A 19,548-nucleotide genomic window follows, 5' to 3' on the forward strand; every position below is an offset into this window, starting at 1 on the left:
CCATTATTAAATAAAATGTGTAAAAAAACTCTTCTCAATTAAACTTTATACGTATGGATGAGTATTAATTAGATTGTTTAAACAATTAAAAAAGATAGAAATATAGCAAATGTAACACAGTTATTCTCTATGGGATTCCCCTTCCTACCATTAATTCAATATCACCTTAAAAAATAAAGAAGTAAAATAAAAAAAAACAAAAATAAAAGTAAATGTAAATAAAATTAATTAAATATAAAGATAACAAAATATTTTTTTTAAATAAAAAATTATAGCAATAATGGTTAAAAAAATATTATACATTTAAAAGAGATGACAATAAAAATCAACAACAAAACCACTCAATTTAATCAACACTTGTTCTAATTCATACAATGCCGGCCGGGTAAAGTTATATAAAAAAAAGACAAGTCACGAAAAACTGTTTTTTTTTTGTTTTTTTTTTCAGTGTACTGCTTGTTTAATTGAAGTATATTAGGTTTTAGGTAATTTGAGTATAATTTACGTAAATTTTGATATAGATTATGAATTTAAATATTACTTAGTTTTAAGGAAAATAAAAATTTTAAATCAGGATTAGGCAAGCTCTGATATGACAGAATGGATAAAATCCACTCCAATCCAGAGTTTTGCAATCACATTACGAATAAGAAAAATTAATTTAATATTGCATTTAGTAAAAATTCTTCTATGAGTTCTGAACAAAAGAGTAAATTTGAAGGAGATGTTCTTGTAGAAGAACAATATGGATTTACGTACGGGAAGGGAACAAAGAATTATTGAAGAAAGATATTTAGATAGAGGGAAACGAATAAGTGCACGTTTTATAGTTATTGAAAAGAATTCAACCATGTCAATTGGAATAAATTAATCGAAATATTAATAAGCAAAAGAGTAAATTAGAAAGTAAGAAATTGGTCTTGAATAAGAAAACGGTTATGAAAATAAAATTGAATGGTTTGACCAAGGAAGAGGAGTAAAGCAAGAATATCACCACCAACAACACCCTTCATTTAATATATATACCGAAAATTCGAGAAAAAAAAAATGCTCTAGAAGAAGATGAGAGAATCAGAAGATGGAAGGAACATTACCAGTTTAAGGTTTGCAGATGATTTTTTTTTTTAGAGTCCTGTGCTTTCTCTCCAAAGAAAAAAAGCAAAATGTAGTGAGAGTTGATGATGAGGAGATACCATTACCATTATCGTCAATGAAGTTCGATATCGTGAAATGATTTAAAATTTTTTATGACCTAAAATTAATGACATGGATGTGGAAGACATACAACCAGAGGTACATGATGCCACATTGCCAATGAAACAATGCAGTTATTGCAAGAAAAATTTAATGGTAGTGTTATCTCGCAGCGAGGTGATGTGAACTGGCCGCCAAGGTAACATCTTTATACTTTTTCTTTGGGGTTATGTTAAAGATAAAGTGTATACTAATAAACCACAAACAATTGAGGATATCAAAATAGAAATTCGACACACCACTGCTGACATTTTTCAGTAACTTGTCACCGCCAACCCGATAGTTATTTGGTTATTCCATCAGACAACCCTATGAAGAGGTTTTTAACTGGCGATTGCAAAAAACGTATTGATAAATAATAATAATATTAAACAGAATAATAATTCGCAGTTCACAAAACATCAATGTTTAACAGAAAACACGGGTTCAAAACATATACGTCCTAACATATATGCGTTCAAGAAAAGAACATTCTTAAGTTTACAACTTCCTACATGTTATAAATGAGGACATTATACCAAAATAGATACACATAAAGACAAAAAGTATAAAGTTATACCTATTATAATTTTAGTTGTCTCAAACACACATGTACGTATTAATAAAAAAAATACAGAGAAATATTTAATTACCTAGATTTCGTAGATCACATCCAATCTCTTTATGGAATGCAGAATGTGCTAATAGCCATGAGATAAATGTCATCTTCTTAAAATAAATAACTCCCTATATATTTCATTCAGCTCTATGAACACCTGAGTTACACTTGAGCATTAAAAAAAAGATTTTTAGTAAATACAATAAACAGCACATTATTATCAAATTAAAAAAGTTCATAGAGTTAGCTTTTTGAGTCTACCAGTACGATTATTATCGGATGCTCTGAGGGAATTATACAAATTAAAAAGCAATTATGAATTATTATACAATTACATAATAATTACATTGAAGATATATTCACGTCGTGTGCTGGATTATGTTCTCAATATGTGTGTGTGTTTGCGCGCGCGCGCGCGCGCACACACACACACACTCTCACACACACACACACACACACAGAGAGAGAGAGAGAGAGAGAGAGAGAGAGAGAGAGAGAGAGAGAGAGAGAGGAGAGAGAGAGAGGGAGGGAGTATTACTAGGTAATATATTTCTGAAAATGAACTTTTTATATATATTCAAATACTCTTATTTGTATGTGAATTATTATATGAGAATTTGTATGTAAATTATTATTATTATTTGAGTATATTGCTGTGAACTCTAATATAACATCATAACAATTTAAGAAATAAGAAATTTAACACAAATAATCAAACAAGGACATATAATTTAAATAATAAAAATAGGTTATGTATATATTGTATAATGATTTGACTTTTTAAAATTTTGTAATGTTATCATTTCCTTTGAAATATATAACTTAATTTAAATAAGTTAGCATAAAACTTTATTTGTTCATGGTGGTAATGACAATTAATTATAGTGGTAGCCCGCAGCTTTTATTACTTATAAATTAGCTTAAACATTAAAACTTTTTAATTAATATTGACCCAGAACTACTTTCAGTATAAACAAAACATAATATGCTGGCTTTATAATCCTACTGTGTAATTTGAATAGAATGAAGAAATTGATGACTGTAAATTATGAATACACAATAGTATTTTTATCATTTTTTCCTTACTTTTAAATTTCATATATTTTTCTTTTTTTTGGCTATTTAAAAGAAAGTAATAAAAATATTATTTTAAAAATTTATAAAAATAATTTTTTTAATAACGATTAATAATTCAATTAGTGTAATCTTTTTGGATTTAACAATCATTGTATTTTATTTCGATTTAAAGATTTATAATTATGATATTGCCTGTTTACCTTGTCTCCTATAGGCTTTAAAATGAACCAGTGATAAAATTTGTGAAATACTTCAAAAATAATTATAATACAGGGAGAATTATACTAAATTATATAAGACAACAGTTTTTGGCAACTACGTTCACCAGAAGTGCTATTTGTCTAAGGACAACAGGAATTCTGTAATGGAGCGAAAATCAGACCTGACTTATCATTTTAACAAACATGTTTTATTTTATGTTACTTTAAAATACTTTAAAATTCCGAAATAAAATTGAGAATTTTTACTTCCTTGTACGAAGTAAAGTGATCGCGAAAAATTTCGTTTTTGAGTATTCAACGGAAATATCCATTTTGACTAGTTTCGGCGTGACGTCTATACGTATGTATGTGCGAATGTATCTTACATAACTCAAAAACGATTAGCTGAAAGATGTTGAAATTTGGGATATAGGGCTGTTGTAATATCTAGTTGTGCACCTTCCCTTTTGATTGTAAATGACTGGGCCAAAAGTGTCCAAAAAATCCCAAAATCGAAAGAATGTGGATATTGAAATTTTTCTTAACTGCAGTAGTAGGGTCTCATTGAGAGCTTTTCAACGATGTATAATAAATGTTACTTATTTTCATTGGTTCTAGAGTTACAACAAAATAAAATTTTAATTAATGAAAAATTTGGATCTCATACGGAGAACCACATCGTTTCGAATCAGACTTCATCTCCTTTTTTCTCTGATTGTAAAAAAAAATTACAATAAATAATAATTCAATAATAACAATAAAAAAATTCGAAAAATTTCGGATTTCAAATTTCAACGGAAATTTCCAATTGGCCATCCCTGAATGCATTTTGACTATTTTCGGGGTGACGTCTGTACGTACATACACGTATGTGCGTATTTATCTCGCATAACTCAAAAATGATTAGGCATAGAAAGTTGAAATTTTGGATTTAGGACTGTTGTAACATCTAGTTGTGCACCTCCCCTTTTAATTGTAATCGACTTGACTAAAATGCCCAATAAAGCGCAGAATCCAAATCATCTGGATTTTGGAATTTTTCTTAACTGCACTAATTAGCCTTCATTGAGAGGTTTTTAACGATATACATAATTGGTACATTTAAAATTAATTTAAATGTCAGGAAAATATTTTTGAAAGTGTATGTTTGGAGTGTCGCTTTATATGGAAGTGAAACTTGGACAATCGGAGTATCTGAGAAGAAAAGATTAGAAGCTTTTGAAATGTGGTGCTATAGGAGAATGTTAAAAATCAGATGGGTGGATAAAGTGACAAATGAAGAGGTATTGCGGCAAATAGATGAAGAAAGAAGCATTTGGAAAAATATAGTTAAAAGAAGAGACAGACTTATAGGCCACATACTAAGGCATCCTGGAATAGTCGCTTTAATATTGGAAGGACAGGTAGAAGGGATAAATTGTGTAGGCAGGCCACGTTTGGAGTATGTAAAACAAATTGTTGGGGATGTAGGATGTAGAGGGTATACTGAAATGAAACGACTAGCACTAGATAGGGAATCTTGGAGAGCTGCATCAAACCAGTCAAATGACTGAAGACAAAAAAAAAAAATAATAATTGGTACTTATTTTCGTGGTTCTAGAGTTATAGCGAAATAACATTTTAATTAATTAAATATGATTTATTGATCTTATATCGGGAATCACATCGGTTCGAATCGGACTTCATCTTTTTTTTTCTTTGATTGTAAAAAAAAAATTACAATAAATAATAATTCAATAATAACAATAAAAAAAAGAAAATATCAGAAGTTATTAATGAAATAAAATCTTATGTGCTTTTCACTTTAAAAAAATGTGTATATGTAATTTAATAGGCGCAAAAGAAGTCATGTGGTCTTCACATCAGATTTTTTCATCTTGATAAAGTTAAACGTAAATTTTACAGGGTGACAAGCAATTCTTTCCTTTCAAAATTCTCGATATTACATGAATGATAATAAAATTAATAAATATGGTATTCCTTTATGTCTTTAATTAACAAATATTTTTATTTATTTTTAAATATTCTAATTAATATTTCACTTGATGTGAATTTATTTTTAAAAAATTGTAATTTAACAATGGAAATAAAATGAGATTGTAAGGATCCTAAATTCTTTCCTAAAAATGCCCCTTCATGTTTTTCCGTGATGACCAGAACTCTCTTTTTGGTTCTACGGTACATGAAAAATGAAATTTTCTATCATCGAAATGGTAGAAAATTTCAAAGTATGCGTCATTAAATTTTTACAAACTATTCAATGTTGATATTTGCAACTCGTATCTATATTCGGACAGTTGGATCGATTTGGACTATTTTTCCATTTAAAAAGTAATTTAATAATTTCCCTAAATTTAATCCAAACCATGAATTAAGAGAATTCAGAAATTAATTCAGGACGAAACGTTATTTTCAATGCGACTTTTATAAATCAGTTCGTGTGATAATCAGAATGTTGAGAAATAAGCGCAATATTTATTTATGCCATAAAAAAGTCTATTTTTTCCATAAATTTTTTGTAATATTCAAAATTAACATAAAAAATGTCATCACTTTAAAAATTGTAATTTTAATACATTTCCTACTAACTTTCAAAAACAATTTTTTTTTAAATTTACTTGAAAAAATAATACTTAATTATTGACCGTTTTTTTTTGTAAGTTTATTCCTTACAACGATTTTATTACGTGATAAATAAAACAAGATATTAAAAATGGTGGTGATTATTTTCTTAATCAAATAAATTCTTAGCTAAATAGATGTATTTTCATTATTTAATACATACTTGCAAGTTTTATAAAATTAAATGAAAAATAAATTTACATATATATCTGTATATATATATATCACTGGTATAGTGATTAACTCGTTTCAAATCAGTTGTTTAACAGATGATTTTTGAATCGATGGTTATTATAGTATTCAAATCCTTTCTTTTTCTGTTTAGCCTCCCACCATAAGTTATTACTTCAGAGGATATGTATGAATGTAAAAAGTGTAGTCTTTGTTAAAAGGGTTATCTCCAAAAAGAATGAAGATGAGCGACGGATGGGCTATTAGTTGCAGTTAGGTTTGGGTGGATAGCCCCAGCGGGGAGGGTCGGCATGCCGAGGTGTGTCGGTCCCGATGAGCCGCTGAGGACTCCAAGGGTATGAGATAGGGTTAAGGAAAATAAGTGATTTAGGAAAAGACCCGGCACCACACCATGACACACGAGGTATGGTGTGGTGTCTAAACTTGGGCAAAAATCAATGATTACTCTCTCAAAAGAGCTAACCGGTAGGCCGACCTGCCATGCCGGTATATAGCCGGCAGGTGGGGAAACCTATTAGAGTTATAAGACAATCCTCTGGGCGGCTCAATATCACCAAGTTGGTCCGGCCCAGGAGAGTTGAGAGAAAGAAAAAAAACAAAGAAAAAATTGACAATCTCAGGTCAACCATTCCTGAGATGTGTAGTTAATTGAACCAACCACCAAAGAACACCGCCGACATCCACGATCTAGTATTCAAATTCGTATAAAAGTAACTACCTTTAATAGGATTTGAAATTTAGAACCCTCGACTTCCAAATCAGCTGATTTGTGATGAGGAGTTCACCACTAGACCATCCCGGTGGGTTATTATTCAAATCTTTGTACAAGTTAGTTGCTTTTATTCGGAAGTAAATACTGGACAGTAGTACGCTGTACTTTGATGGTTGGGGTTCAATTAAACAAACGTCTCAGGAATGTCGACCGGAGTCTGTACTTTATTTACATGTCATACATATGATTGTCATCTCATTCGGTCTTAGGAGATTTGTTGTTATTTACTAGTTGAACAGATTGCACGTACACATATGGAAAATAAAATTTAAAAACTCCGCACATACGAGTTTATCAGTTTACATATATATCAGTTTATATTTGATTTTCTTTTTTAGAATATTCGTATGCTAAAAAAAAATTAAAAGTAGCACAATAAATAAATGTAATTTTTTTTTGTGTTCAGATAGAGAACTAATAGAATCCGTTGTATTATTTGTCTTCAGAAAATAAATATATAAAAAATAAATGATAATTTTATAGCTATAAATATGGATTTCTTAGAATATGACTTCCTTGAAAAAACACTACTTAATAAAATCTTGGAAATCTGAAAAAAAAAAAATTATCTTTTTTATTATATTTCACGTGCCCATACAAATCATACCAATTCTTATTTATATAAAAATCACATCCACATCTTTGACCTGTATGCTTTCACAATAGTCATCACATCAAAAGAAATATAATTAGTCATTATAAGAAATGTAATTTGTTTACATCAAAAATTAATTTAAATGTAAGGAAAAAAAATTTGAAAGTATATGTTTGGAGTGTCGCTTTATATGGAAGTGAAACTTGGACAATCGGAGTATCTGAGAAGAAAAGATTAGAAGCTTTTGAAATGTGGTGCTATAGGAGAATGTTAAAAATCAGATGGGTGGATAAAGTGACAAATGAAGAGGTATTGCGGCAAATAGATGAAGAAAGAAGCATTTGGGAAAATATAGTTAAAAGAAGAGACAGACTTATAGGCCACATACTAAGGCATCCTGGAATAGTCGCTTTAATATTGGAAGGACAGGTAGGAGGAAAAAATTGTGTAGGCAGGCCACGTTTGGAATATGTAAAACAAATTGTTAGGGATGTAGGATGTAGAGGGTATACTGAAATGAAACGACTAGCACTAGATAGGGAATCTTGGAGAGCTGCATCAAACCAGTCAAATGACTGAAGACAAAAAAAAAAAAAAAATCACATCAAAAAATTATAATCTAAAGAAACTTCAACTAAATTGTAAGTATTCTTGTATTTGTCATCACAGTTAAATTTTATAGAGATTGGCCAGCTCTTAACATGCATGGTTAAAATTGCATAACATACTTCATAAAATCATTAAAAGAAAATGCAAACAGATTATAAAAAAGCTCTTTCTAATTTAATAGCTAATTTCTATAATTATATCGTTGGATCATAATTCAACCTCTGTGAATTCTTTGTTAATCTTTTAATGAGTAACCTAGAAATAAGAATTACAAAAAAAAAAAAATAAATATTTATGCTCGTTTGACTGGCTTCACTGAACTGAAGAGGTCAGTCAAGGTTGATAAGAAAAGTGTGAATTTGTGGGGGGGGGGGGGGTTTACACACGCTTCTTCAGAATTGAAAAAAACTAGGAAAAATGAATTGCCGAGCTTATACCAATTTTTGTTTTATTAATTGTATGGCTTCATTATTCCATTATATACTTTATTAATTTTATATTTATGTTTACATGGTTGATTACTTAAATAATTAAAATTAAAGAAAGTACTGAAATTGTTTTGCCTTGAATTTAATTTTTTTAAATCTTAATTTCTAACCAAAAACAAATGATGATGATAAGCACATTAATACTTTTAACAATTTAACATTATTGCTTTCAATGGGATGGTTTTAAGGGCAAACTGAGGGCTACTTAATCTGAAAACTTATCGCAAATAATGGATTTTTATCCACATATTTTTATTATAAAAACCGTTGACATTATATAAAAAATAATCCATAAAATTTATTCTGGAAAATAGACAAGATGAACAAAATAAAAGTTCGCTTATATCTTATGGTAATCGTAATCTTCTGGTTAGCAATAAGATGCAACTATGTAATCGGCTATAAGTAGAAAGATTGCAGGCAATCTGGCCCACGATATAGTTGCAACTGAAACTACGAGAGCGGGAGGGGCTTTCTAAAGGTCATCCTATGCCAGGATTTAGGCGAAATAAGGAGTGAGTAGGTGGTGTCTCGTTGTCTACTTTGAGCTTTTGTGTTTTCATTGATTCAAACTGTTATGCAATGGTATTGCCAAGCTTACTGAAATGATATAGCCGTTTAGTCCTTTATCAGTTGTACTGATTATACAGTGAAAATATCACTAATAACAAAGAAAGTAATCCTCACATAGTACCACTTGTACCTCAGGTGATTTACATGTGACACGGCAACAAGAAAAATTAGGACTTATAGTGTAGAGCAACAGATTAATTTACATATTTTGTTCATATACATTGCCTATGTTTATTAGGAAATAGCAATAAAAGTAAAATAAAAGAAAATAACTAAAAAAATTAGAACTATAACATTACTGTTAGTATTTCTAGAATTTGTCTTCATTTTTTCAATTTAAGAGCCATTTTCAGAAAGTTTAAAGTAATTTCACTATATGTAAGGTAAGGATTCACTTTTAACTTGAACTACCCAAATTAATATTGCATCATTCTATGAGTAGATAGTGTTTTTCATTTATAAATTTATCAAGATAGATAAAAAACATTTTTTGTTCGTTTCATACGTTTTTTTTCAATTTATTTTTATTAGATTCTATTGATAAGATTTATTTTGTTTTTAAATAAAAATGTTTTAGATATTTATGTTTTCTAAACTGTTACTTTCTTTTCTTGATTTTCTTTCAATGACTATATTCGCATAATACATTCATTGTACAGAGTATATTTAATATTTAAAATGCAATTATAATATTTAATTGAAAAACATTTTACTCTAACATAAGTTAAAAAACAAAACAAAAATTAAAGCTAAATTTATCTATTAATCATTTTCTTTGTACTCACATAGCAGAACTTGCCCTTCTACGTTGTAAAGCATGTAAGTTCAGATCTCGTGCAGCAAGTGTAGCAGGATCATATCCAGGTCGTAGAAGTGATGCCAAACGTTCAACACACAAAGAACGCGAACGATCCCTTCCAGGGGGAACTTTAGGAGGCCCAGATTGCTCATCAAGAAGTCTAGTACGCTGACCCTTATCTCCCCCACGCAATCTTGACACTAGCTGTACACAAGCACGCACGTTTGCACACGAAACTTGATAACATAGATTGCCTCCTATTCTATTGTTACGCTATATCTACTTAACTGAACTAAATTAGTAAATAAATTGGTCCAATAAAACAAAATATTATATATTTTTTCAAATACTACTGCATTAATAAATTTACTAAAATTATTGATAAGAGAATTAATTATGAATGATAAAAATGGCCAAATCAATTTAAAAAAATGGCATGCAGCATTCAAATTCGTAAAACGTAAAGATATTAAACTAAAATAAGAAGATGCAGTAATTTTGTAATATAATAATGCATTTATAAACACACAAAAAAAATACTAAACATGCTTTAGTATATGATACTCGTATAAAGAATATGTCTTACTTTAAGATGCAAACCTTTTTTGTTGGAAAATAAAGCTAAAAAATTAAATTAATTAAAATTAAAGTGATGATACTTTTAAAAATATTTATCATGGAAATTATTATTAATGTGGCAATTTAACTGGATAAAAATTATGATTACAAAATTAATTAGTTGGTTTAAATTGTTTCAATCCAATTTTTTTAGAAATAAGAAAACATTCTAACAGATTCAACAAAATTAATAAAATATTTAAATCAAGTATGCTTAGTAAGCTTTACAGCATTACTGTAGCAAACAACTTCAAAATAATTTTTTTACTTAAATAAAAATGTATATTTGTGAAGGATAGATACTCGTATAAATGAATGAAGCATATTACTGAGTACGTTAATTAGAAGGAAAAATAAAATGGTTACGTCACAATCTAGAATATATAAATAGAATAAAAAATAAACCGTAGAAAAAAAAATTAATAAAAGTTAATTACCTAAAAAAAGAAATTGAAAATAAAAATGAAAAGATAAAAGGATAGAGTGAAGAACTAACCAAGAATAGAAATGTTTGATGATGATGACGGTGTTAAATATTTGGTATAAACATAATAGTTAAAATAAATAAATTGCTAGGAAAATAAAGTTAAAAACCCATAAAAAGATTTTTAAATACATAAAAACAATTTCCAATAAAATTTTAGGTTACTTGCACTAAAAGTCTAAACTATAAAATCCAACTACAACTATAAAACAAACACTATTTGACTTTAATAACTACATAAAATTTATATTATTACCTACAAAGCTTGTTATATAGTTCAAAGGTTAAAATTATATTGAAATAGTTTTCAAACTTAGGATTAACAGCTTGTTACAACCGCTTTTCGAATTACATTTCTGTTCTTATATCATAAAAAAATAATCGAGTAAAATTATATTCAAAACTAAATAAATCCACTAAATGCTACCTTTTTCCTTTATATAGCAGCTGAATATGTATTTATTCAAGTACTGCTTCCTGTACATCCTATTGTTTAACAAGCACCTTCTCTTAATCACCACAAGTACCATAATAAAAGTGTACAGAATCGATTCTAAATATAACCTTCAATAATTTTTATTATACTTTTATAAATCGACAAAAGATAATTATTTGTAAATCACTTCACCCTCACATCATCTGTATTAACTAAAAAATGTGTCTTTAGTTTTGTCATAACTTCTGTATAGCACCATCTTTTAAACAAAACTTATAGAAAAAAGGAGGAAAAAGAGATCAAGGATAAGGAAAAGGATAATAGGAAATAATCATCAAAATATCATGGATAATAGGAAAGGATGATCTTTTCAAAGATAGTCAACAAAAAAAAAAAAAAACAAAACTAGAGAAATAAATTTATCAATATCACTCCAGATACTTACAGAAATACATTAATATTTAAAGCTCGTAATTCTTTAAAAGAATAGAATATTTTTACGCAATATTGAAGCCACATATTACTGTTAAACGATTTTGAATTGATTAATTATATTAATAAACTAGCAGACCCGGCAATACTTCGCTATTGCTAGATTTGAGTACATATAATAGATTAAATGAACACAATTGAAAGTTTGATAAAACATTAAAAAAGGAACATTACGGAACTTCAAAAAATTTAACCTTTCCCTTTTACCCTTTCCCCGTATCCCCTTTTCCTTACCGGAAAGATTGAAATGGAATCGTAAAATATTTAGTACACCTTGTGTTGCTTTTACATCCAAAAGATACCGCTGTTTTTCAAAAAAGCATGTTTTTACCTGTTACAGGTGTGAAATTTTAGGTATATAAATAGTAAATATATAAAAACACGCACGTATTCCAATGCAACGTTGTGTCAAAATTTCTAAGCAATCGGTGAAAACTTTTGGAGATTTAAGATTTTGAACAAACGAACATTTACTTTTTTATTTATATGCATACAGTGCAGCAACCCTTTTCTACCAGATAAAAAAAAAGTGAAAATAAGGAAAATCCATGCTTATATGGGAACACTACGCTGAACTACAAATCGTCCAGGTTGTTCTGTGTAGGAAAGGACATATTAGATGTTAATATAAATAAATGCAGGTATTATTATTTCATCCGGAAGTCTCAGGTTCGAATCCCGGTCTGGCATGGCACTTTCACCCGCTACAAAAATTGTCGTTCATCTCATCCTCTGAAGCAACCCTAACGGTGGTCCCGGAGGTTAAAAATAAAAAATAAAAAAGGTACTATTATTTTAATTTTACAGTTATAATTAGTGAAAATATCATAGGTTTTATAAAATTTGGTAAGGATGTATTTTTAATAAGATTAACGATAAATTCCAAAGTAATCCTTGAAAGATGGGCGATAAGAATTCAGGGAGAAATAAATATTTATTAATATATTAATTTTACTGTATTTGTTGGCTATTTATATAAAAATCAGTGATCAAATGGAGGTAACAGAATTTTTTATTTATTCACGTACGTATTGTTTTAAATTGATTTCAAAAGTTTCATGAGTAATATTTTTTACGAATAATTTATTAATTTACCGCAGGCATATAGAGACAGCATTTTGTATAATTATAGCAGTTGACATTTACACATTGAAAATTTATCCGTGACCCTGCAACCAATTTCCTCATATATATGTATACGAGTACATGTTTATGATGTGTAAAAGAGAGCCATATGTGTTCCCGTTTTAAAAATATATATTTACTTGTCTTGCTGTAATAGGTTACATTAAAACAATGAAGTGTAATGTCGTAAATAATTTAATTTTTTAAAAATAAAATTTTCAATAAAACCCATAACAAATCAGGAAATTAATTCTAGAAATACTGTATTTTTATGAAAATCATGTTACAGAATAAATTAAAGGAGAATTATTTTAAACAATGGCAGAAAAATTAAATAAAATTACGGGATTTTATGTTTTATTCTTTAAAATATTATAGGTTTTTTATTAAATGAGATAAAAAAAGAGTTTCAGAAAATATTAGACTGATCCAACAACAATAGCGTAGAAAAATACAATATAGCATAGGCTAATATGAAATAGCGTAGGATAATATGAAAACGTAAGTAACTTTACTTCTGATGACAAATTTCATTTTAGAAATAAATAAATAAAAGTAAGAATTAAAAGGAATTAAATGTATAAATATATCTATTAATATATTTTTCAATACTGTTTGCAATACCTCGTTTATAAAAAGAGAAATTCCTTTATAAACTTTTCTCTGAATTGCATCGATTCAGAAAAAAACGCATTTCAAAAACTTTTTGAGTTTTTCAAAAATCCTAGGGAGGGGGATGTTACAAATCTGGAGTTAAGCTTCCCTCATCACCCCTAACGCATGGACAAAAGATCAATCGGTAGGTAAGGATTTTCAAATACAGCCTATTTTGATGTCAAATTGCCTGTACTAGGAATACTTACATGAGATATTTATCTTTTAGATATCTACTACTTATGGTTAGATAAACTAATGCCAATAAATGGGAAAGAAAGATTCTATATATTTGTGCATGATTTTTAGTTATGTGGGACTACAGTATGAAATACCAGGGATAATAATTTGTATATGTTTAAGTAATTTATCGGTATATATATATATTTTTTTTAAAGTTAATAATTCGTAATTGTATAAGGCCAATTATAACAGTGGAAACTGATAATAATTTTTTTTTTTTTTATGAGATTACGGGCTCATCTACTACGGTCATAGTCCAAAGGGAAATTTGTAGCGCATAAAAAATGCCTTGCCTAACCGGAATTCGAACGGATAATTATTCGTTTATCCTTCCAATAAAAAATTAAAACTGTTACCTGATTCATGATCATAACCGTAAAAAAAAAAAAAATAACATGACCGAAGAAAATCATCAGAGTAATTCATAATGCCATTATTAATGAGCGAGTCAAAAAAAGGCGATTTAAACAAATAAATACTTATTTTTGTTTAAAAAATCTGTTGTGGACACCACATGACTTTCTTATTCGCTTATTAAATTACATATACACAAGTTTTTAAAATGAAAAGTACAAAAAAATTTATTTCATTAAAAACTTCTTATATTTTTTCATATTATTATTTTTTTTATTGTTATTATTGAATTGTTATTTGTTGTAAAACTTTTTTTACTAAGAAGTTAATAATTATTAATAAATCAATATATTTAAATTAAAAAAGATTTAAAAAAAAAAGGAAATGAAGTCGTATTTGAACCGATGTACCTTCCCGTTATAAGATCCCAATATTTCATTAATTAAAATTTTATTTTGCTATAACTCTGGAACCAATGAAAATAAGTACCACTTATGACAAATCGTTGAAAAGTTCTCAATGAGAGCTTGTTACTGCAGTTAAAACTAAGTAAAAAATCCAATTGTTTTGGATTTTGGGCTTTTTTGGACACTTTGATTGTCGATTGCAATCAAACGGGGAGGTTCACAACTAGGTGTTATATCAGTCCTAAATCCAAAATTTCAACATCCTACGGCTAATCGTTTTTGAGTTATACGAGAATAATACGTACGTACATACATACTTCACGCCGAAACTAGTCAAAAGGATTCAGGGATGGTCAAAATAGATATTTCCTATGAAATCTGAAAACCGAAATTTTTCGCGATTACCTTTACTTCCAACAAGGAAGTAAAATATTAATCAAAATTAGCAGTTTATGAAATAACACTTAACTGTACATACAAAATTGTAAATTCTTATCACTACATTTTAAAATTGGCCACGTTTTGACTTCAGATTGTTCAAGTTGATTTTTTATGTTTTCATTCTACAACGTAACATATCTATAGAAATTTCGGTAACTTATCAATTTTTTGCTGTCTTTGATAAGTTTTTTTTTAGAAACAAGTAATGGTTTAATAGCTCTCCCAATTAATTTATACATTTAGAATAAGTTTTTTAATTCAGTAAAAAATTGTATAAACTATAAACTGAAATATTTTAAAATTTTATAAAACAGTTTTGAAAAACAAAAGATTTTAATACAATAAAATTAATTTACCCTTACTAAAGTTTGCTGAAATATAAATATATTCTCAATATTTTACGTGTCTACTATCCACTATTAATTTTGAACTTAGGCCTACACACAAAATCCTTTTCAAAATTTCCGTTGTCTGTTAATAATAATAGACAGGAAATACATTTCCATTTACGAAGTGAAAGATTTCCAGTCGTTAATTCTATAATAAATTTTATATTTCCTACAGTTTATAGGCGTATAAAAACGAAATTACTGTGTCAATTTTATACTTAACTGTATATTAGACAACTTTATTTATTTATTTATTTGTATCGACATTAAAAAAAAAAGTTATTTCCATTTACAGATTTTATTTGTAGGTCACGTTTTTAAAATAGCATTTCTTTTTCATAGGGTAATTTTATTAATTTTAGTTAGTAACATATCAGAATTTTTATTTGATTTTCTTTGCAACTGAACACAAAAGATAATGAGTTAAAAATTAAGATAAGGAAACGTAATGAAAATATATACACTAATTGTTATAAGATAATAGTAGTATTATTCTCCGGGGAATGAAATGACGAAAGATAAACGAAATAAGAAATATAAAAGAAGCTATGATATCTAAGACGTTTCATTACATTTAATCATCAAATTATCTTTAATAAAACGTTTTAATTTGTTTTTAAAATGAACAATGAAATTGTAAAACATTTGCCAAATAATTAAGAAAAAATAAACAATTACAGATAATTTGTAACCATTTAATACAGTGATATTAAATTAGCTAATATTATTAAAACAGAATTACATAATTAAACAATATAAAAAAATTAGGTGCATTGTTTCAAACAATGTTTAAAAGGTTTATTAATGTTTAAAAAAAACTCTGAAAAATAACAAAATATCATAGAATTCCATACACAAATGAATTAGAAACCGAAAAAAGATTTTAATAAACTTGTAGTGTAATTGATTGCATGTAATACTAGTTTTATAAAATCGTAGATATGATAAACGTTTTTAAACAGACTTAATCAACAATTTAAAACACTTATATTTAATGATTTTTCTTATTTATCAATTCTTCATTCAAAATTTAACTTATTTAATTAATCTTTAATTTATTTAAATTATTCTTTATTTAATTCTTGATTCTTAATTTCTTAGTTCTTAAAATAACAGCAACTTTCTTTCTTTTATTAAATGACTATTATAAAAACCCTTGGAGAACAACTTTTATTACTGGGGTGTGAACATAAAATTATCTTTGTAATTCTAATGCATATAGAACATTTTTTTGATAGATGATACATTCGGATGAAGATACTTTTAATTGAAACTAGCAGACCCGGCAATGCTTCGCTATTGCTAGATTTGAGAATATATATATATATATATATTAAATAAACACAATTGAATGTTTGATAAAACATTAACAAAATGAAAATTACGGAACTTTATAAAATGTAACCTTCCACTTTTTCCATTTACCCTTTCTCTCTTTTCCCCCTTTTCTTTTCTCATATCTCTTTCCCTTATTTCCCTTTCCCCCTTATACCTTCACCCTTTCTGTCTACTTTTCCCCGTTTTAGCCTTTTTTCATTTTCCCCTACTTTCCTTTTACCTTTTCCGATTTTTCCCTTTCTCTCTTTTTCCCCGCACGTACATCGGTCCAGCAGTTTTTTAATCTATAGTGGACACACATATCGGAAACACTGAAATGGAATCGTTAAATATTTAGTATAGCGTGTGTTGCTCAGGTGTGACATCTTAGGTATATAAATAGTAGATATATAAAAACGCGCGCGTATTTGAATGCAATGTTGTGTATAAATTTCAAAGCAGTCGGTAAAGAACATTCTATTTAAGATTTTGAACAAACGAACTTTTACATTTTCGTTTATATAGATGATTACGTTAGAAAATATAACTGTCGATATAGTTTAGAAGAAAATTAACAATTCCCGATGAAATATATAATATCATACTGAGAAATTCGCAAAAAAATTAAATTTTGAACAGGAATTATTAATAATTTTGTTATTAAGTTATAAGCTTGTTAATTTCAAGATTAAATAGAACTATTTAAGTGGTTTTCGTTCCTAATTTTTTCAATAAATTAATTTTAATAGGATCACAAATACATCAACAATGAAAATGTTTAAAGTATTACTTTTTGGTAGACAGGCAGCTGCCTGATTCCTGAATTTTATATGTTACTTTTCAAAATAACTCTTATTTTCTCTGTTTATTTTAATCCAATTTTAGTTATTATTATGTTATTCCATTTTACTTAATCTTTTACTTACATTTTACTTAATCTTACTTTTTGAGACATTCTAAATTAAATTAAGGTTGCTTGAAGATGTTTTTAAGAAAATTTAACTCAAAATCTCTTTTGTTTTAGCCACGTTCTTTCTGAAACTAAACTAATCTATACTTTATACCTTATATATGAAGGGCAGCTGAAATATCATACACACTGAAATGTAACGGGAGAAGCAAAATGTTCTACAAAGAGGCAGGTGCTATCACCTTGTAATTTCATTCCCCTACTACCTACCGTTCCAAATCTCGTTTACCCACTTCCCCTCAGTTTTGTCAGTCGCCATTATTATGAAGTCAAGAACGCCTGATATGTCAACACGTCTAAAATTACTTGCAGTAAATTAATTTAACAGCGAAAAATTTGGACGCTAATGACATTCATCGACATCTAAACACCGTTAATTTTGATGAAACTGTTGATAAAAGAACTGTGAGAAAGGTATAATAAAATATCTTTCATCAGAAGCTGGTAAAATGAACATTGAGGATCAACTCGCAGTTATAGGGCAGTTTTTGTGATAGAAGAGAAATGAACAGAATGAGGTGAATGAATCGATCCATAACGAACGTCGCAACATATCGCCACCTAGTTTAGCACATCAAAAGAACGGACAGGACACATTATTGCACGACTGGGGTACTGTAAAATTCATTCGTGGTATGTGCCATGGAAAAACATAGAAAAGAATGAGGAACAACGAAAGGTAATTGTGAACATCTTTTAAACGTTATCATGACGAAGGAAATGACTTCCTTTTCGATATTGTGACAAACCGTGCCCAACATTACGAACCAGAAGAAAATCGGCAAAGTACGTTAAATACTTTAACTATGATTCAGAACTGTAAAAAATCCTTTCCAAAAACGATTTTCTTGATAGTGTCTTAGAATTCCAAAAACGTATACGTGGCTACCTGGAAGCCGGGTCGACTATAATAGTGTTTCAAATTGAATTTCGGGGTTTTAAAGCTATGTAATATTTCTCAAGTTTCACGCACATTGATTAATTGTACATGTAATAAAAGAGCACCTCAAACAAATTTAGATAAGTACAAGCTCATAAACCTTTTTCTGTACCTTCCGCTTGAAAATGCTAGCAGCAAAGATGGCGACTCCCCAACAGAAAGCGTTCTGTGTTTTGCAGTTTCCAAAGTGTGAATCTGTAATTATCGTTCAATGTGCGTTCCGTTTGAAATTCTGTTGTGAACCCCCAAGAGAAAATAACATCGAAGATGATATAAAAAATTTACTGTATTTGTAAAGGGAAGAGTACAGGATGACCAAGTGAGTCCGAAGACAATGTTGGATGTATTAGATAGTCTTCTGTGCGTAGCCCTAGGTAATCCATTAGGAAGGCTAACCGCGATTCAGCAATTTCCAGTGACGTCTGAGTTTAGGGTTTTAAGGAAACGTTTACAACCGCGTCCGTATCATTTACAGCTGTTACAAGATCAAAAGCCTACAGATTATGATTTGCCCGCAAGCTTCGTGAAATGAATTCATGCACCGTGACGATGACGGTTTTCTTTATCGTGTCGTTATCAGTAATGAATCAACATTTCATGTTAATGGAAAAGTAAGCACTTATAAAATGCGTATTTAGGAATCCTCACGAAATATTGTAGAGTGAACGAGACTCCCGAAAACTGAATGTTTTTTTATGCCGTATCCTAACGGCAAGTTCACGGCCTGTTCTTTTCTGCGGAAGCAATGTGTCTGCAATGAGTTGTCTTGATATGTTACAACTATAGCTCTTTCCACAACTGCAGTATGAACCACAGAACTTTATTTGGCAACAAGATAGTGCACCTCCTCACCGATGCAACGTTGTACGTGATTGGTTGAATGAAATTCTCTTCGACCG

General features: G+C 28.7%; 1 protein-coding gene across 3 annotated transcripts in view; it reads right to left on the reverse strand.

Annotated features, from left to right (window-relative positions):
* LOC142328128 (GTPase-activating Rap/Ran-GAP domain-like protein 3) overlaps nucleotides 1-19,548 on the reverse strand; it is a 514,058-nt gene that overhangs the window by 464,200 nt on the left and 30,310 nt on the right. For all 3 annotated transcript variants that reach the window (XM_075371663.1, XM_075371662.1, XM_075371661.1), the window contains exon 3: nucleotides 9,766-9,983. In XM_075371663.1, coding sequence (XP_075227778.1) covers nucleotides 9,766-9,983 — 218 coding nt within the window. The remainder of the gene's footprint in view (nucleotides 1-9,765; nucleotides 9,984-19,548) is intronic.

This window comes from Lycorma delicatula, chromosome 7 (genome assembly GCF_047948215.1).
Source record: "Lycorma delicatula isolate Av1 chromosome 7, ASM4794821v1, whole genome shotgun sequence".
Lineage (NCBI taxonomy): Eukaryota > Metazoa > Arthropoda > Insecta > Hemiptera > Fulgoridae > Lycorma > Lycorma delicatula.